Source organism: Agrilus planipennis, unplaced genomic scaffold, assembly GCF_000699045.2.
Source record: "Agrilus planipennis isolate EAB-ADULT unplaced genomic scaffold, Apla_2.0 scaffold239, whole genome shotgun sequence".
NCBI classification, from domain to species: Eukaryota; Metazoa; Arthropoda; class Insecta; order Coleoptera; family Buprestidae; genus Agrilus; species Agrilus planipennis.
This window is the reverse complement of record NW_020442381.1, coordinates 363,464-384,531: the sequence shown is the minus strand read 5'-3', so window position 1 is coordinate 384,531 and position 21,068 is coordinate 363,464. Positions and strand designations below refer to the sequence as shown.

At 33.8% G+C, this 21,068-nt stretch overlaps 2 protein-coding genes across 3 annotated transcripts in view; one reads left to right on the top strand and one right to left on the bottom strand.

Annotated features, from left to right (window-relative positions):
- The first annotated feature begins 4,922 nt into the window (after window positions 1-4,922).
- Window positions 4,923-9,768, top strand: LOC108741716 (brachyurin-like). Its single transcript, XM_025980096.1, has 6 exons — window positions 4,923-4,983; window positions 5,051-5,182; window positions 5,426-5,526; window positions 5,608-5,774; window positions 8,257-8,534; window positions 9,623-9,768. The coding sequence occupies exons 1-6, from the start codon at window positions 4,939-4,941 to the stop codon at window positions 9,707-9,709; spliced, it is 810 nt and encodes a 269-aa protein (XP_025835881.1). The 5' UTR covers window positions 4,923-4,938; the 3' UTR covers window positions 9,710-9,768.
- A 5,143-nt stretch (window positions 9,769-14,911) lies between these two features.
- The window catches only part of LOC108741721 (brachyurin-like), a 7,728-nt gene continuing 1,571 nt past the window's right edge, over window positions 14,912-21,068 (bottom strand). Inside the window, exons 1-6 of one of the 2 annotated variants that reach the window (XM_018476614.1) lie at window positions 19,968-20,048; window positions 19,779-19,904; window positions 18,628-18,728; window positions 17,364-17,530; window positions 16,790-17,067; window positions 14,912-15,144 (exon numbers count right to left, since the gene is read on the bottom strand). In XM_018476614.1, the coding sequence (XP_018332116.1) occupies window positions 15,025-15,144; window positions 16,790-17,067; window positions 17,364-17,530; window positions 18,628-18,728; window positions 19,779-19,904; window positions 19,968-20,012 (837 nt within the window). In that variant the 5' untranslated portion in view covers window positions 20,013-20,048 and the 3' untranslated portion in view covers window positions 14,912-15,024. Of the gene's footprint in view, window positions 15,145-16,789; window positions 17,068-17,363; window positions 17,531-18,627; window positions 18,729-19,778; window positions 19,905-19,967; window positions 20,049-21,068 lie in introns of those variants that run through there. The other variant, XM_025980094.1, reaches the window with a different exon arrangement.

Sequence of the window (21,068 nt, the reverse complement as noted above, 5' to 3'; positions counted from 1 at the left end):
GATATAGAGAAGGAGGTAAATGGAAATGTATTATTGTATAGCAGCTGTCCACGCGGACGCATCGCTCACTCAAGTAGGGGAGAGACAAATGTCGAACGCTGCCGAACGCGGAGATCGATTGTGCCTCTTTGTCGCTCGTTCCGCGCTCTCGCTTGCACTTCAAGCCTTAAATGGAACGCCTCAGAGCAAGGTAACGCCGCATGAGTCATGTTTTTTCGTGCGTGCAGCCGGGGCTCTATCGAATTATAAGACGTCACGTCAAAAACTTGGATGCTATCAAGGAAAAAATTAACCGTCCAATTGTGATAATTTTTGTTAATGTATAAGACATTTACAAAGTGCTGAAAAATAATTTATAAAAACTAGCATTTATCAGAATGACACACCAATTATCATCCATAAACAAAAAGTCTATTAGATGGATCAACGGCGCGCACCAATAAATAATCTAATCGCCTGTTACCAAAATGTTCAAGGTCTTCATAGCAACTTGGAGGAATTTTCGCTTTTTTAATAATAAAACCCGATATTACAATACTCTCAAAAACCTGGCCGGTAGAATCTATTAAAGACGATGAATTAGATCTGACAAACCACACTATGTTCCGTAAAAATAAAGTATACTTTGCAGATGTTACTGGAAAAGGGGTTCTAATTGCTGAATGCTTATGCATCTGACCTTTCTGAATACCCGGATAATTGGGTTGAACACGTCTTTATCACTTTTCAAATAAACCAAAGAAGCCAAAATTACTTGCCCCCTGAAGATTAATTACATACTATGAAATGTCCATTGCCACTATTAAACACTTATCTCGCGAATTTGTATGTAATAATGTCTTGCAACTCAAATGTGTTGGAGGATAAAATTCAATTTAATTCAAATATTAATTTAAGGCATTTTAATTTTAGCAATTACTAAATTTAATCATTATTAACTTTACGTAATAATACAGAGGAATTTTAAGAATTACATTAATTTTGTATACTTATACATTAAGTTTGTTTTAAGTTGTGACTAGACCCGAGAACAAGTATTTTGATGCCTCCTTCGGACAATAATTGTAAAATTATTGTACAATACTTGTATCTGGTAAATTTAAATACATAAAATAAATAAATAAATTTGTAATATTTTATTGAGGTTTTTAAGAGTAAACTTGATCATTTCACCTGTTCTAATACTGGGGAATTGGTTTGATTCCTTCCTTGAATACAGATTCGAATATACTGCTGTTTATCTCCATCAACTCACAATTGAGCGGCATCACCTAGACGTTTAGACTGTTCGTTAGCGTTCGGGTTCGATATAGAGTCCGTCTGCCATGATTCAACCTTTTCTGGGGTTTTCCTGGATCACAATAAGCAAACGCTGGGGCAGGAAAAATTTCCCATAGATAATTTTTCACTTTTCTTCTGTTTTCGTTTCATCCGTCTCATTTCTGTCACCCGAACCAATACTCATCCACTCCCACAATTCCTAAGAGGAGACTGAATATTTATTTCTTTCTTATGTAGTGATAGTCATGTGGCAAATACAACTACATATCATAACTACTCGACAATCCACTGTAGTTTAATAAGCAGGCGATGCCGCTTATGTGATAAATAATATCAATTCGAAATGTAATTACAAAATCAAAGTATTTAAAAAAACTACAACTGCGCCTCAGTAACTGCCGCATAAAAACTAATTCGAAACAAAACACAACTGGCGTTATTCAGACGCTCCACATTCCGCAAATGCTCACTCTCGACGTACGATATTAATTTAATCATTAATCAAATTATGTTTAGCTAACACTTCCGCATGGAGACGTTAAATGTACACTTCATAGGGCTTTTTAAATATTTTTAATTTATAATAAATACTTATAATTTGAGCACTCTATGGAAGTCAATATGATAGGTTATTAGGACACCTTCTCAGGCATGAAGGTCTAGTCAGAGACATATTCGAGTCAGAAACAGGAGTTAAAAGGAGTAGAGGTAGACCTAGATTAGATTATTGTTCACAAATAGTGAAGGATTTGAGATGTTCTAGTTTTAGGGAAATGCCAAGATTAGCTCAGGATAGGAAGGAGTGGAGGTGCGTGTCGAACCGGTCTTAGGACTGACGACCTTATGATGATGATGTTTTTGTCCATGTTTGAATATTTTTCTATTAGATTAAGGATGAAACATTAATGTCTAAGTCTGTTTTAGCGTGTCTGAAGTTTCTAATGCTAAATATGCTAAATAAATCTTTGAAAAATAGAAAACTGGTTTTCAATTCCTACTGTTACAATTTGCTTTAAGTCTGTTACAACTAGCCGCAATCACGTTGTAACACTTCATTTTTTTTTCTAAGCCAATTTAACAAGAATTCGTCACAGGTTTGATCAAAATTTAATTTGAAATCGATATTTGAATAACAGCTCATTCGAAAATTACTGCTGCATTTCCTAAATACACAACAAGTAAGCTTCCATAGCCAAGAAACAAAAAAATATTACAACTAGCCCCCCACTTCCTTACGACTTTCTGAGTAACAAAATGGGTTTGACAGAGTAGTTTTTGTACTTTCAAAGTATGATGGCTGGCAAGTGGGACTTTGTAGGTGCCAGGTGCTAAAAGTAAGCAAAAACTTACTCACTTTTCTTATAGTCTGAATGCTGAGTATTTCTAAAAATTAATAATCAACACTGCGAGATACACCCCGTTGGTCGATGGTAGTTTTTGTCAGATGCTTCAATGCTATATTTACAGTCTTAGTCTTCATTTTTAGATATGATACTTAGGGAACTATTGCAATACTTTTTGTAAACAGTCAGACTAATTGTAGGCCAAAAATCCCCCAAACACAATTAAAATGTCGCTGTGAGTATAAGCGACAGCGGGATAATTTAGGGACATTTGAATTGTGTCTGGAGGATGTTTGAACCCTATAACAAACGTCAAAGGTAAACCATCGACACAGCAACTATCTACATCATCGAGTGATACTTCAGAATCTAGGATTTAGTTAAATGATTCTATAGATGATGACGACCAACAAATGTGAGGAGCACCTAAAGACTATTAAACAAGATGATTAGATTCAATGCAAACAACTTATCAGAAAGAAATAAAATAATATTATGTTCGTCTCTCCCGTATACAATGGGTCTCTTCCCGATTGTGGAGGTGAGATTCCAAAAGTAACGTTTTGAGAGAAGTTCAAATTTATGTTTTTGTTTAATGAATAAGCTATTATTTTATATATTCTATAAGCAGTATTATATTTTTTGTTAGTATGTCACAAGATTTTGAAGAAAACTTTAAAAACAAGGCGATAACGTTAATTTGCAAAAATGTGTTGCATCTCTCCTGGAATTATCCTAAATACATGAATAAAAAGTGTTTGGAACTACATGCGGCTTTTGGAGGGTTAAATTATTATATTAAGTCAGGAAGGATGATTACATTACAGTATTTTACATAATTTGTAAGCGCATAGGACAACCATTTTTATGATTAAGGGAAAATTATATAAAAAAAGAGAGATATTCATTTATAAGAGTTTCTGTTTCAACATGAAAATTAAATTTTTGTGGGATCGGCTCATGTTTCGTTAAGTTTATTATCGCAAAAATTTTTTACGAATACAGAATAGTAACAGAATTGCCTTTGTCGCTTGTGATAGGTATATTAATAATTCTGTATTGTATAAAATTTTATCTGGACAAGTTTTATCATAGTAAACGTTTAAAAAAAAACAGGAAAAAGTTTGAAGGCCGATCTAACAGTTGACTCGTGGACAGTCAAAAAACTCTAAACATTTATAATTCAATAACGGATTAGNGTTTCAAGAAGTTAGAGATATGCCCCTTCCCTTTATTAGGATGCGCCGTAGCATAATTCCAAATTCAATCATATTTGTCTGCGGAGCTCATTTCTCCACCGATCATGGAGCGAGAACTAGACAAAAGTGTACAGTACCATTTACAAAATTATTTAAACTGCCTCGTTTAAAATTAAGAATATGCTTTATTTAAAAGCATATTTAGCCAAAAATAATAACAAGTGAATTAACTTAATACTCTACACACCTATAAAACTTTTGCTTTGTTTTCTATTGTTAATTTATTTACATTTTTGTTTTAAGAAATTGCTAAACATTTTCGTCTAGTACTGTACAGTTCTAGCCCATCTCCTAAGACCGCTCATCGAGAGCTCTGTTCGTTCAAGCTTGTTCCAACTATTTCTGTCTTGCTCACGCCTAGTGTGTATTCTTTCTATCTTCGCGCAGATTTCTTCAAGGTCACAATTCTAACAAATGGAAATGGACTGTATATCTTATGCCTGTATATGAAAATGACATTTATCACGAATTTTAAATGCCGAAGCAGATGCGCTCTTCAGTATAAAAAATTATGTAATTTTTACACAAGAAATTAAGAAAAAATTTTGTACAAACTCCACTACATCTAGGTACTACTAAATATTCACCACTGTTGAGCGGTTTAATCCATATTTTGTGATGAGTATAGGAAAGCAAAAACAAGTAATCATTTTTGAGGTTACTCAAATGATGATTTGGTGGTGGCGCTTTCTTGACCTTCGTTACGCAAATGCAAATTTCACATAAGACGAGAAAACAGCTTTTGCTCAAAAAAAAATTACAAATATAAAGACATTTAATCACTGACTTAGAATTTTTCTGAACATTTATTAAAGGAATTTTCTTCCCATTTAGGAACTTTTCGACAAAGAGAAACGTTTTTTTTAAAGCTACATTATATAATATAATATAATTTATTTAAAACGTATTTATCGAAAATATATGTATCGTTTATCATATTCATGTATTCTGAACAAAAAGCGTAACATGAATTTTATCAGCAGAAGTACTTCAAAAATACCTTTATAAATCGAGATTCTGCCAAGGCCTATACAATGTTTGTGTGACTAGCAGAAATGAAGGAAATTGTCTTAACTCTCATTACACTTTCATTAGTTACGGTAAATCTGTGATATTAATTTGGAAGTACAGAGCAAGCTTGAATTAATTTTTTTTTTATTTTTACAGGCTCACGTAACAAGGGATTGGTCTAAAATTATAGCTGCTCGTAGATCAGCTCCCACGGGAATCAACCCGCTTGCTGAAGATTTAAAGATCGTGGGAGGGAATGTAGCTTCGCCAAACTCTATACCATATCAAGTAAGCAAGTAGAAAATATTTAGAATATCTGGTGCTTGATCGAAATTTTGGGGTTAATTAATGTACAATAAAGGGATGTTTGAGTTTGCTTTCAAAGAGAAAAGTAGCCGCAGCTATTGAATTTGTTAGTATTAGGAAACGAAATTATGCGCATTGGGTTAAGATTTAGGTATAAAAGTTCGATGCAAACAAATTCGCGGTATTCTGCTAGTCCACAATGTAGTTTTGTTATTGTTTATTTAGGCCGCTTTAATACTTACCTACAGTGATGGAGCGAATTTGTGTGGAGGATCTCTCATCTCCAGACGATACGTGTTAACAGCTGCCATGTGTTTATCCAGTGGGTAAGACGTATACTCTTAATTGTTGTACTCATTACTCCATGTACCATGTGCATTTTTCCTTTTATTTTTTTCTTCTAATAGATTTGAGTCGTTGGAAGTGATTCTTGGAGCCCATAATATTTCTCAAGTTGAACCTAGCCAACAAGTGATTTCTAACTCCATATTCAAAATCCATGAACAGTATACTCGTCAATCTCAAGCTAATGATATAGCCTTGGTTTATCTTCCAACACCAGCCAATCTCAATCGTAACTATCTCTGTTGATGATTAACTTTATATTAAATATTAATTAGCATTTATTTTCTCTCAGGTGTTTACTATGAAAAAAACAACTAAGAACCAATTCAGGTCAAAACTATACCTTGTTTAAAATCTCCTCCCAAAAATTTGCCCTGTGATTGAGGACCTTTTCAAGGTCAAATAGTAAAGGTTAGACTGAAAGCTTGTAACATAATCATATTCTACTGTAGCTGACATAGGTATTAGTGAAAGAACTTAACATATATTAAATTTTTTTTATATAAGTAGGTACAACAATATTTAAGTCCTGCAGTAAAACACTTTATTAACAAGAAAAATAAAGGAATGATTTTAATACAATGTTTAGTTTATTCACTACTACATTTTCTAAACTAAAATATGGTTAAGAAGGTTGTTTGCAATCTTTCAATTTAACTTTTACAGTTATCCTTAGATAGCTTTTAATAAAATGGAAGCGGTACTGACAGATCAGTACTGCATGAAAATAAATAAAAGTAAAACTAAAATACTGGTATGCAAGGGAAGAGAAAGTAGAAAAAGACCGAATATAAAGATAGGAGACGAAAAATTAGAAGAAGTGACGGAAGGAGTAGTAGGGATATAAAGCAGAGGATAGCGCAGGGTCGTGTCGCCTTTAATAAAAAGAAGTNTATGCGCATTGGGTTAAGATTTAGGTATAAAAGTTCGATGCAAACAAATTCGCGGTATTCTGCTAGTCCACAATGTAGTTTTGTTATTGTTTATTTAGGCCGCTTTAATACTTACCTACAGTGATGGAGCGAATTTGTGTGGAGGATCTCTCATCTCCAGACGATACGTGTTAACAGCTGCCATGTGTTTATCCAGTGGGTAAGACGTATACTCTTAATTGTTGTACTCATTACTCCATGTACCATGTGCATTTTTCCTTTTATTTTTTTCTTCTAATAGATTTGAGTCGTTGGAAGTGATTCTTGGAGCCCATAATATTTCTCAAGTTGAACCTAGCCAACAAGTGATTTCTAACTCCATATTCAAAATCCATGAACAGTATACTCGTCAATCTCAAGCTAATGATATAGCCTTGGTTTATCTTCCAACACCAGCCAATCTCAATCGTAACTATCTCTGTTGATGATTAACTTTATATTAAATATTAATTAGCATTTATTTTCTCTCAGGTGTTTACTATGAAAAAAACAACTAAGAACCAATTCAGGTCAAAACTATACCTTGTTTAAAATCTCCTCCCAAAAATTTGCCCTGTGATTGAGGACCTTTTCAAGGTCAAATAGTAAAGGTTAGACTGAAAGCTTGTAACATAATCATATTCTACTGTAGCTGACATAGGTATTAGTGAAAGAACTTAACATATATTAAATTTTTTTTATATAAGTAGGTACAACAATATTTAAGTCCTGCAGTAAAACACTTTATTAACAAGAAAAATAAAGGAATGATTTTAATACAATGTTTAGTTTATTCACTACTACATTTTCTAAACTAAAATATGGTTAAGAAGGTTGTTTGCAATCTTTCAATTTAACTTTTACAGTTATCCTTAGATAGCTTTTAATAAAATGGAAGCGGTACTGACAGATCAGTACTGCATGAAAATAAATAAAAGTAAAACTAAAATACTGGTATGCAAGGGAAGAGAAAGTAGAAAAAGACCGAATATAAAGATAGGAGACGAAAAATTAGAAGAAGTGACGGAAGGAGTAGTAGGGATATAAAGCAGAGGATAGCGCAGGGTCGTGCCGCCTTTAATAAAAAGAAGTCACTTCTATGCTCCCGAACGGTTAATTTAGAAATTCGAAAAAGGTTGTTAAAGGTGTATGTTTGGAGCGCGGCGTTGTGGGCAGTGGGCGCGACGGAAAAGAAAAGGTTGGAAGCCTTCCAAATGTGGTGCTATAGGCGAATGATGAGGATAACGTGGGTAGAAAAGGTTAGAAATGAAGAGGTATTAAAAAGAATAGGAGAATAGAGGACTCTATGGAAGTCAATAAAAAATAAGCGAGATAGTTTAGTAGAACACCTTCCTTGGCATGAACGTGTAGTCAGAGACATATTAGAGGCAGAAACAGGAGTTAGGAGGGGAAGAGATAGACCTAGGTTAGATTACTGTTCACAAATAGTTAAGGATGTGGACTGTTCTAGTTTTAGGGAAATGCGAAGTTTAGCTCAGGATAGGAAAGAGTGGAGGTACGTGTCCAACCAGTCTTAGGACTGACGACCCTATGATGATGATGCGTTATCTTTGAAGATGCCGTCAGTTATAGGGCAAAATTGCTGTTATGAAATACTAAATATGTATTATAATTAATTAAAGCAAAAATTAAATCATTCGATAGGCAATATCACGTCCTCTTCAAATAATGTCATCGTCAAGTCTGTTCAATAATTTAATTTTTGCACTTATCCTTTTGGAACCTATAAATTTTGTGATTTCTTATTGCTATTCTACTGATCTTAATTTCTCTTCACAGAGTACGTTCAACTGATTGCTCTTCCCAGTAGAGCTGATGTTTCGAATAATTTCGTTGGAAGCCAGGCAATGGCAAGTGGTTGGGGATTCATTTATGGTAGTAGTACCGATATCAGTGAAGTATTGCGATATGTATATATCCCCGTTGTACGAAACAACGTGTGTAGAATACAGCTTGGACCAGCCATTACAAACTCAAACATTTGTATTGGAGGAAACGAGTCTAAAGGAACTTGCTATGGAGATTCAGGAGGACCTCTTGTCGTTAACGGGAAATTGGTAAATACACATCAGTTTAGAAATATCTAATCAATAAATGTATGCATAAAAAGAAAATATGTGTATATATACGTCAGGTTTTCTTTGTAATTATAATTATATTTATTACTAGCACTGCGACCCTCATTGTTAAATGTACTTGCTTGCTTGTGGTGGGTGATGATGGATAAGACCAATGGTCATGATCAAATCGCAACAGTCTCGTTCTAATTAAAGAAAACAATTGTGTGGTGTAAGTGAAACTTTTCGAATTGTAGGAATTCAACTGTAAATTTTCGAAAAATTATTCGATTTAGGGTATTAAAATTAAAATCGCGTTCTTAATCTTATCTTAATGATTGTAGACAACATACCCAATTATAAATTTTAATTTCAATCTGCTTATGAGAGTACGGAATACATAATAAATGCAATCGTTCAGATGATAGACGCATGTTAAAAACTAAGAACAATATTTATTTGAATCATTGAATCATTTTAAGCTTCAGTTATTCTATCAATAATCATCTATCCTATCATCTTCGCTTTGAGTGTCACAGTCTATATTAGTAATTGTCATGCACTTGCACGAATGAGTGAGAATATAAATGCTACACGGTTAGCTCATGCGAGCCACGGGCGCCGCCATATTGGCCTTGGCTGCTCTGTCGAGCGTCTTTCAATTTTACCCCTACTACGCGGCCGGCTGTAATGCGACACGCGATAGATGGACGAAAAATTTGAGGCGATATTATAAAAATTTCACTTTAAAAACCTCTTTCTTAATTATACGTCGTGTGTTAATGCTCACAAATGTTCCGAGAATCTTTTGAATGAACGTATCGGTGGGTTACGCAGTGACGATACCCTGCCCTTTCATTGATTTCTACATTTCTACTCTTAAAAACAGTCAAAACTCAACCGCCACAGTTGGTAGTTTATCTGCAGATCCATCCGGTCTTTGTATGTCAAGGCACGTGATTAAAAGTGGAGTCAGTGTTGCACATTTGTTAATACACCAAAAAATAGTGAATAATCTAATAAAATTCATTTAAAGACCATTAACATAGGTACATAAATACTGATATTGTTTGTTGTATCTGTTACAGGTTGGTGTAGCTTCATTCATAGGTAATCCTGATTGTAGTTTAGGCGAACCAAGCGCCTTTACAAGAATAACATCGTATTTAAACTAGATTGCAGTAAACAGTGATGTTGTTATTTCTTAAACATTCCTTAAATAACCGATTTGTGCACTGAAACAAATATATCTTTTTCTGTCTGTACATAAGTATAGCATGAGTTGTATGCATGTATAAAACTATAAAGGAATAGCTTATTAATGTGCATAGATATATCGATACCTATTGTATACAATTTTTCTTCTTAAATTTATTTTTCAAATACACATACATTTTTTCTTATTAAGATGAAGTTGTAGATTGTTTTCTCTTTCAATTACAGAGGTAAATCTAGCTACAAGCTTTTATATCACATAAATTGTATAATTACAAAAAACTGATCGGTTTGATTTAATTTAAAGCTTATTTTTTTCATTTTAGAGCATTATAATAAAAGCTTATTTTTAAAAATATTAAAAACTGAATGCTAATGTAACATTTCATGTCTGTGCTGCTAACCATTGAGGAGGAGGAGAATGATCTGACTAATAGCAACCTGGGCTTCGATCTGGGCAAATAATAGGGGTGGCTTTCGACTCAGAATAAAGTTAATTTAACAGCGATACGATTCACAACTGTTAACCGAGTTAATTGACTTGATTTGAAAAGTGTTGATTTTAACCTATAATTTCCAATACGTCTATCCAAACCTTCAATTTTACAATTAATATTATGTTAAAATTAACGGAAAGGAAAATGCACGAACTTCTTAAGCATGCGAATTTTCTTTGAACTTTTTAGTACTGGTCCAGCTGTGACACCAGGTTTCAAAGCATACAATGGCTCTATTCTATCAATAATTGTAATAACTTCTTCCTGAATAATTTTCAACTCGAATGTTTTGTCCATCCTCTCAATAACTTCATGTGGACCAGAATACAGTGGTTGTAAGGGTTTTCGGATCTTCTCATTCCTGAGTAAACATTGCGTGTAATTTTTTAAATTATTAAGAACTTTATTAGCTTTATACTTTTTACATTTTGATTTTTTATAATTTTTTATAATTTCATCATTTCGTTATATCCTTGTTTCTTATTTTAATTAAAATCGTTGATGTGTCCAACACGTGGTTCTTGATTTGTTAACTTTATATTTATTATTTTATTTAAAAACAAAACTATTGGTGATCTTATGCCTTGAAGCTGGCAATGGGCGTAGTTAACTGGGTTGCTCACTGGGTGCTCTGTAAAGTACACAAACCCCCCTGGTAAAGCTCAGCAAGCCATTCTCCTAAAACCGATTGGCATGGCTTAGAGATTTAGCCCACTGCTTAGCATTCGAGAGGACGCTAACTTGATTCCGGGTCCGCCTGCCTTGATCCATGGTTTGTGATTTCGTTGGATCACATACAATTCCTTTATTATCTTCTGTCTTCATTTCGTCCCTCTTATCTTTCTAACCTGAACCATCAACCACCCATTTTCACGTTTCCGAAAGGAGGCTGAAGAGGGCCTGCCGTCCTACCTTCTGGTGTAGTCCGGAGGAATTGCCCGCTCACCAGTGTTAGTGGCCGGTGGGAATGAAACACCCAAAAGTTTTTTTTGTTCTTTTAAAACTGAGCGGCATGGCCTAGAGATTTAGACCATTGCTTAGCATTCAGGAGGACGCCGGTTCGATCTTAGGCAAACGCTGGGGCAGTAATATTTCTTTCATTCTTCTGTCTTCATTTCGTCCGTCTCCACTCTTACCAGAACCACCACTCGTTCATTCCCAAGATTCCTGAAAGGAGGTTGTGAATAGGGCCTTCCGCAATGCCTTCCGGCGTAGTCCGGTGGGATTGTCTGCCCACCTACTGACTGATGGGAATGAAACACCCAAAAATTATTTACTTTTTTTTTCTCTTAGATCCTTATTAAACGAATTTCGAAAACCAAGCGAAACTACTCTTACCGAAGAAAGTCCAAAGTGCCGCCGTTAATTGGCAAAACGTTTATCGTGCTATTGGGGACTGGGGGAGACCCACCATGTGAAACAGCCATAACTATAGGTTCGACTTATATTGCTTTCATCTACCAGTAGTGATAGTAACTGGACAAAGAAACGAGAAATCCAAAATATTGTACCTAAATGGTTCAGACACTTCCTCGGCAGTTTTATTCGATACGGGGCAGGCGTTCGTACGGCAATTGAATCATATAGTAAGAAAACAATACTTATATTGGACAACACTTTGAAGTTCTAGGTGTCAGCTTTGCAACGACAATTTTCATCTTCTCGCAGGCTTTCTCGCTCAAAGGGACAGATTCCTAGAGGAAACTGATAATCATCACGGGAAGGTTATTGTTGATATCATTCACGTTTTGGGGATATAGAAAATTTATATATACCGCATTGCTAAAACATTCAAGACAATCAGTTGTAACTGATTGCCCAACATGCTTATCTTTATTAGGTATAATATTTGGAACTGATTTCAGCTTTTGGAGAGTTAAGTAGAGCAAGCTGTTAGATATTTTACGTAATTTATAGACACATAGGACAACTTTCTTTATTTGGGGTAGGCCGTTTGAAAAGTTGATCATCCTTAAACGACATGCTTTTAGATTGGTGAAAATAAGATCGGATATTTATTGATGAGTTTGAATTGATTTCTACATGAAACTGATTATTTGTAGGGTCTGTCTTCAATTCTTTAAATTTATTATTGCAAACAAGGTTCTCCGTTTTTTCTAAAGGTAATCCTGGTTTTTACGAATACAGAATTGTAATAGTATTGTCTTTGTCGACTTTCATAACGATTTTTTATCGTTACTGTAATTCTTATAGTTCATGGTTAAAAATTTCGGCTTCCCTTTATTTAACGAAATTGTTTTATACGAAGCTAAATGCTTATGTATAAAACTCAATAAGGTAAAAGTAACAAGTTGATACGCTAATAATTTTATATAGGTAGATACTATGCAAGACTTTATCTAGAGACACGATCCAATTATTTATCAGACTAAACGTTTAAAAAACGATTGAAGGCCGCCCGTGTAGCCGACACGTGTAGCGTTAAAAACTCTAATGATTCATAACTTAAAAATACGCAGGATGATACCAATAAAAACATACGCCGTTAAAAAAGTTTTGTAAACTCTACTAGCTACAAAAAACACGCTATAATTGAGACAATGTTACCCACAGAAAACTCTTCCAACCTTTAATTTATATTCGTGTATATAACCAAACACTCGAAGATAAATCTGTCCTTTCCGTAAAACCATCACTGATTATGTATATGTGGTGCATTTCAATGTTGTTGCATAGTTAGGTCATAAAGATATGCTGCATATGTTTAAGCTTAAATCAACGTCGACCGAAAGGCAAAATGGTGGATTATGAGGGCATATGTACAATTATGCCTACTTTACAAGTATACGGGGTATACGTTCCATAAATATGCCACGAATACAGAAACCGTGAATATGGAATGGTAGCTACTATGGAATCATAGGGGATACGTTCTAAGGTTTCAAAATAAAACCAATTTGTATCAGAATAAAATCAATTTATTGAGAAATTCGCAATTAAAATTAATCGTTATAATCATCTTTAGCCAAGGATTTAGAAGTTTAGTGATTTTTTTTTGTTTTGAATTTTAAATAAGTCCATTCGGTTACATCTTCTAAAAAAATCACCTCGGCACGAGCCAACAGTACTTAAAAGATGCCGATAAGTTGAAAAATAACACCGAATCCTTTTCTCTTTACTCGGTTACATCTTTTATAAAAGCTGCCTCGGCACCCACCAACAGTACATACTAAAAAGATGATACATTAAGGGGATTCAGTAATACATGCGCCGCAGAGTAAGAAAACATGCTTATCGGTTCTAGATATCATGAATTTAATGTTTGGAACAAAGGTTTGAAATTTTGTAGTAAGATACATAAAGCTTTATTCTAAAGCTTGTTGATGGCCATTTTTAATTTTTTTAATTTCTATTGAAAATACGTGTCCTACAAGAAGCATCAACTTTAAGCACTTGTAAAAGCTTTTAATGACCATATTATTGAAAACCAAAAAACGTATCAAGTTAGTGTGTACCTTGGTCTGTTACCATATAGAAAATAAGATATTTATCTCGCAGCGTTAAATCACAATATTTAAAATAGAAACCCATGTTTTCGGAAAAATTCACACAAGGTACGTTTACCGATTACATCTGCGAATAATGAAAGTTTTAACCGCGAATACAAGAACTGGGTTGAATTTTTTCACTCGCGAATAGTGGAAACGCGAATAAGGAAACCGCGAATAAGGAATTTTTACTGTACTTACCCACCAACTACAAGCATTGTGTCAATTGAGGCAATGATTCCGTTAACTAGCAGTACCCTTTACTAACAATTCTATTCGATAAATTCCTCAAATTTAAGGCCGTCTCTTGAGTTAAGGCCGCCCATGGCAAACTGTTATACAGTCGTCCTTAAAAATATTGGCTCTCTCGTACATACAGATATAAAAACCATTCTTTTTTGAAATTTCTATTTATGCAAATGTAGCTAATATCTACAAACAAAACATGTGTCGTACAATTCAAAATTAAACCAAAAATTAAATCTCATTTTCTATTGAAATTAACGCTCACCGCTGAGTCTATTTTGACCCATGCTTGATGTTAAGCTATCACAGCATTAGAAAAAATTCGAGGGGTTTTACTGTAGGGGCTAACCTTTGGACTAGAAATTATAAGATCTCATTTAAAATGACTTTTCAGGATTTTTTTTCCAAGAGGAAATTTTTCCCTAGAACCACTATAATTAGTATCTAGGTAGCGCTATCCTGGCCGGTAAGTGCATATTCAAAAATACGAAAATAATAAATAAATCAGACAATCAGACAGTGAAGGTTGTTTTTTAGAAAAATGTCATGGTTTAGAATACTTATATACAGGTCAGTTCACCATATATAGATGCCGACCCCGGAACCCTCATTTATAGAGTTTAATAAATGGGCTGTGTCGTAAAATTTTGGTTCACGTTAGTTAAAATTGTGCTTTCAGGTCTATTTTTATTACTTATCGCAAATCAAGCGAGATTTGACAAAGAGCGAGGGGATGAACAATAAGAGGAAAAGGGAGTAAAATGTTCAATTGAGCGAGCTGCGATAATACTGATAATACGGTTTAGCCGCCCATCCAAAAATGCTGCCGCGAGCACTCGCCCGGTTGCCCGGATTATTAAGACGGCCCTGCTCAAATCACAAATCAAAAATTAGTCCAGTCTAGTTCGCATTCTCTTGCATTCTCTTTTATTCTTAATAAGCCACATCATTTATTGTTTCACATTTACGATAAATTATTCAAAATTATTTCTTTATTTTACAAATTAGTTGTTTAAGAAACATTTAAGAAATAACAGCATCACTATTTGCTGAGATCCAGTCTAAAAATGATGTTACTCTTGAAAAGCCACTTGGTTCCCCACCTTCACAACCGTTGTAACCTAGAAACGAAGTTACACCAACCTGCAAAAGACGCAACAAAGAATAACAATATTGCGGTACTTCACTGATTTTAAAGTTGCTTTTAATGGAATATTTGTCATTTTTTCGTACATCCTTTCATAAAAAAAGCAGATGAAGTGGGCTATTCGCTGAATTGCAGAATTCTTTTTGTAAATATAGAAAAATAATGAATCGGAACCTTCAGACCACTTTTACAAGAATCAAAAATATTGCGAAACAGAACTATCGTCTTTTGATTCGGCAGGTGACTTAAGGGAGAGAAATGGGCCAATGGATAACACCCATGATTTTTAATTGAAACTCACCTAATTACCATCCACCGACTCGTTTGTTCTGGAACATACGTGAACATGCTCGAGCATTCTTATGAACAAAGTAGTATAGTCCAATATCCGAGAGCCACCAGACATTACGTATTTTTTGAGAAACAGAATAGATGGAATAGATTAGTGTTAGTATGTACTTTGCACTTATGTATACCTGCTAACTTAGGCCGACAGCTAATTTGCAGATAACAGGTGTTAATTACTTAATTAATTTAATAATCAATCTGTCATACACTTTCCCTCGATGGTAATTTCAACCAGAACTTTTAAATACGATTAATGTCGCTAATTATCACTCTTATACTTATACTCACAGCAATATCTTAATTGTACCTATCTGGGGGATGTTTGGTCTACAATTGGTCTGACTGTTTACAAAGTATTTTGAAATAGTATCAAATTTAACAATTACTCAGACTGTGAGTAAAATTATGATTTTTTTACGAACTTTGAAGCGTTTGGCAGAAATTACCCTCGATGGAAACGTCTGACAATGTTGTTTATTAATTTTTAACAGTATTCTATGAAACATTATGTAAAAATCAGAACTCATACTTGAGATAAGTGAGTAATGTTTTGCGTACTTTTAGGACCTGGTATCTGCCGTTGGCCCAAGTTAGCACGTATGCATACTGTCAAAGTAACACCACTTTATCTCACAAATTCCAACAGATTTTAGAAAATACTACAAATGGCGCAGTAAACGCCATCTGTAGCACGATGCTACATTTTAGGATTACGTATGCTCCAACAAGGTCCACTTGTGTGGATATCTACTTGCTGAAGGTATCCGATCTGGGTTTTATACCACTAACAGCTGTTGTAATAAATCGACAACGTAAAAGTTGACGAGTACTGGTGTGGGGTCAGAGTTTTATAAATACAATTCGGGGTTCGGTAAAAATGAGAAAAAAGAAATTTAATAAATTTAACCACATTAAACAAGGATAAACAAAGAACATACAAATTAAAAATCGTCTTAAAAAAGTTCCCGAAAGTAAACAAAAGAGTATTTAAAGGAAGAGACGATTGCCGAGAGGAGAAGAAATAAATTGACCGTTGCAGAAGTGAATCCAGAGATCAATTGACAATAGCAGTGAAATAAAGAGCGCAGTGAATAGTGATATATCAACAGTAGTGTAAACAAATAGAATAATTCATAATCTATGTTTAGTAATAATTTAACAGTGTTTTCAAGTTCTTCAATAATTAGTGTAAATAAATAGTTTTTGTCGTTATCAGTATTAGAAGTTAATTTTGTTAAACCCACGAACATTACAATATTGACTCAATGTAGTCAAACTGATATGTATATTTACCAATTTTCCATTGACCACAAGAGGTCCTCCTGAATCTCCATAGCAAATTCCTTTATTGCCCGCTCCTCCCGAACAAATGATTGAGTCTGTGACATACGGACCGTACGTTATGTTACACACGTCGTTTGCTATAATGGGAACAGTGATATATAGCAATACGGCACTGGCATCCGCAGCAGAACCCGTATTTGATCCCCAGCCACTTGCTATTGCCTCAGATCCTACGAAACTATTCGAAGCGTCAGCTCTTAGGGGAAGTGCAATCAGTTTAACGTACCCTGTGAAAAATTAAATTAAGTTCTTTAAAAAAGCAAATTGAACTTCCAGAATTTATAGGAACGTTTATAAACAGAATAGTACCAAAAATGATAAATGTGAAAATAGAATTATTGAACAGACTACTTTACGATGAATTTGTTTCAGTTTCTTCAAGCTTTCGCTTATGTAAGCATTAAACAGACATTGGAAACCTAAAAAGACTATCGAATAATTTATTTTTTACATTAATTAGCATGTTCTGTAATCAACAATTAGACATTACTAATGTTTAAGATAAAGCAATCGAAATAGTTACTATTGAGATTGGCTGGTATTGGAAGATAAATCATGCCTAAATCATTCTCTACTGTTTCATTAGTATACAACTCATGTATTTTGAACGTGGAGGTTCGAATGCGTTGTTGGGTACTTTCATTTTGAAGAATGTTATGCGCCCCCAGAATTACTACCAACGATACAAGACTAAAAAAAACGGAATGCAAAAAGGTATATTGAGCCATGCAATATTTATACAGGGTGGACTACAAAAAACATCCTAAGTCATAACTTTTAAAGATATGGCTATACTTCTTGAGGCAAAATTGCATACTTCATTGTCTGTTTTTTTTTTTGGAACAAATGCTCAATCAACTAATATCAACTACAGCTTTTTAAATGGAATACTCAGTACATTTTACTATTTTTGAATATCTTGTTAAATTGTCTTTCAAAAAGCTTAACAGTATCATGCGCCTAAAACGAATAGTTGAAGAAGTATTCCTCAATTAATGTAAAGTAGACAGCATGCACATGTTTAATAAAAATAATTAGCTTTACATTAAACAAAGTAGGTGATGGAAAATAATAAATCAAAAAATGTTAACAAATATCAATAGTTCGCATTTCTCCTAATAGTGTTTCTATATCGGCTGGTATTGATCATGGATAACAGTGTGCTAACAGACATGAGTCAAGTACCTAAATTTTAGAACTAAATAAAAGTAATGGGAGAGTACATTGAACGATTTCTGACGAGATAAATACCAAAACGTCGAAAATTTAGTAATTTTTTCAAATAGAACACTGTTTAAAAAAAATGTTCAGTCTCTGAAAGCGAGTCTCGAGTCTCCGTCTCTCATCGAATCTCTCCGCTGTCGCTGAGAGAGATTGTCGAGAGACTATAAAAAAAAACTGGTTAGCGTCTCTGAACGAGAGACTCGAGTCTCTCATAGAGAGATCCTCATTTCGTATCCAGTCTCTGAATGAGAGACTCGAATCTCTGAACGAGAAATTCGAATCTCTCAATAAGTGGTGTCTCGATAGAGATTGTTAAAATTTTCTAAGTTCAACATATTTCAAAGATCCCAGTCTTTCTACAATAGACTCGAGTCTCTCAATTTTTCAGTTTTATTCATTCAATCTCTCTGTGAGCGACTCGAATCTCTGAATTAACAATTTTATCGTTCGATTCCATTCTTTCTATTGTCTATTTTATTTAATGTACATATCTTTAAAAATAATAATGGCTTGGGCTTTTTCTGTANTGGAATATATTTCTTTATATTTATTGAATATTTTACCCATCATTCAAACAATGCGCTGCTGTTAACACGTATCTTCTGGTAATTAGAGATCCTCCACAGAAAAGATATGACTCATCGTTAGTACGCGTCAAAGCAACCTAAATAAATAAAAATATTACTCCAACGCACTTGAATTTCGACCTCTAAAACATCTACATCTACTATCACATTCCTTAAATCTGATACCCAAATTTCAACCCTTCCCAATCTATCCCACCTACAATTTTACACTCTCTTAAAGAGGGTTGCTAAAGCTTGGAAGTGAATAACTTATGATCTGTAGAGAAGAACAGAGTAGAGAAAAAATATTATGAATCGATTTAAATTCTTCTATATTCATGGATTATAGGAGGACTTTTGAGACGATAAAATGGGGAAATATTGTGAAAAGAAAAAGATATATTATTTAAATTAATTGTAATGACTCATTTACGTTACTGTTTAGCAGTTCTTATGATGACAAATAAAACTGAAACAACTTTACAAAAAAACATTAACAAAGGTATGAGAGTAAGTTCTTAACAAAAGACGATGTGAAAATGTAAACAACATGTTGAAGAAAATGGGATTGTACTCAGTAGAAAATAAAATAAAAAGGGATATATTAACGTTTATATATAGCGTAGAAAATAAAATAGTACCGGAATACCCCAAAGGATTAGCAACAAAAAATTCAGATATACATAATTATGTTACCAGGCAGGCAAATATTTTTCATTTGGAAAAAGTTAGAAGCAGTAAGGGGCAGAAAACTGTGTTTAATAAAGGAATTATGGCATATAACATGTTGCCATATGAAATTAAAAAGTTAGGGTCAGTTGGTAGATTTAGAGATGCAGTCGGTACTTGGTTGAGTAAGAATGAACAGGAGGATTTGTAATTATATAAGGTTTCATTTTGTTTAATTGTATAGTGCTGTTTTTTGTGCGATTGAAACATACAAATGTTTTGTTTAAAAATTATATTTTGAATAATTGTAAACGTTTATGTAATTACCCGTAGGCTATCTGGTATGAAAAAATAATAATTAAACAATAAAATAATTCTGTATTTCTCAGTAAAAACAAGCCCAAATAAATTATGCACAGTGCGAATTAACCCAGAAATTTCGATCAAACACCAAATTGTCAAATATTTTCAATGCTTACTTGGTAAGGAAAAGTGTTTGGTACAGCTTCATTCCCTCCTACGATCCTTATATCTTCAGGGGGTGGGAACTGTTTGAGTCCTGTGTGAGATGTCTCATGAGCAGTTATAATTTTAGTTACGTAAGGCTATAAAAACAAAAAATTAATTCGAAGTTGATCTAGACAACCAAATTGATATCACTGCTTTACCGTAAGTAAGGAAAATGTAGTGAAAATTAAAACAATTTCCTTCATTTCTGCTGATGATACAGATACTGTGTAGATTTTGGCAGAAACTCCTTTTATAATCTTTAAAGTACTTTTGCTGATAATAATCTTGGTTGCGTGTTTTGTTCGGGCCCCATCGTTATGATAAACGATAAATTTCCAAATATTTTAGAAAAATATATTTTTTTTTGTAATTAAAGTTGCTTTAAACATATTTCTGATAAACACTTCTCGTAAGACTGATTGCAATGTAGCTCTGTATATTGAAAACACATGTTCTTACTTCATTGATGANCAGCATGCACATGTTTAATAAAAATAATTAGCTTTACATTAAACAAAGTAGGTGATGGAAAATAATAAATCAAAAAATGTTAACAAATATCAATAGTTCGCATTTTCTCCTAATAGTGTTTCTATATCGGCTGGTATTGATCATGGATAACAGTGTGCTAACAGACATGAGTCAAGTACCTAAATTTTAGAACTAAATAAAAGTAATGGGAGAGTACATTGAACGATTTCTGACGAGATAAATACCAAAACGTCGAAAATTTAGTAATTTTTTCAAATAGAACACTGTTTAAAAAAAATGTTCAGTCTCTGAAAGCGAGTCTCGAGTCTCCGTCTCTCATCGAATCTCTCCGCTGTCGCTGAGAGAGATTGTCGAGAGACTATAAAAAAAAACTGGTTAGCGTCTCTGAACGAGAGACTCGAGTCTCTCATAGAGAGATCCTCATTTCGTATCCAGTCTCTGAATGAGAGACTCGAATCTCTGAACGAGAAATTCGAATCTCTCAATAAGTGGTGTCTCGATAGAGATTGTTAAAATTTTCTAAGTTCAACATATTTCAAAGATCCCAGTCTTTCTACAATAGACTCGAGTCTCTCAATTTTTCAGTTTTATTCATTCAATCTCTCTGTGAGCGACTCGAATCTCTGAATTAACAATTTTATCGTTCGATTCCATTCTTTCTATTGTCTATTTTATTTAATGTACATATCTTTAAAAATAATAATGGCTTGGGCTTTTTCTGTAATCCACTTTGTATGTATATATATAAATATATATATTTCTTTATA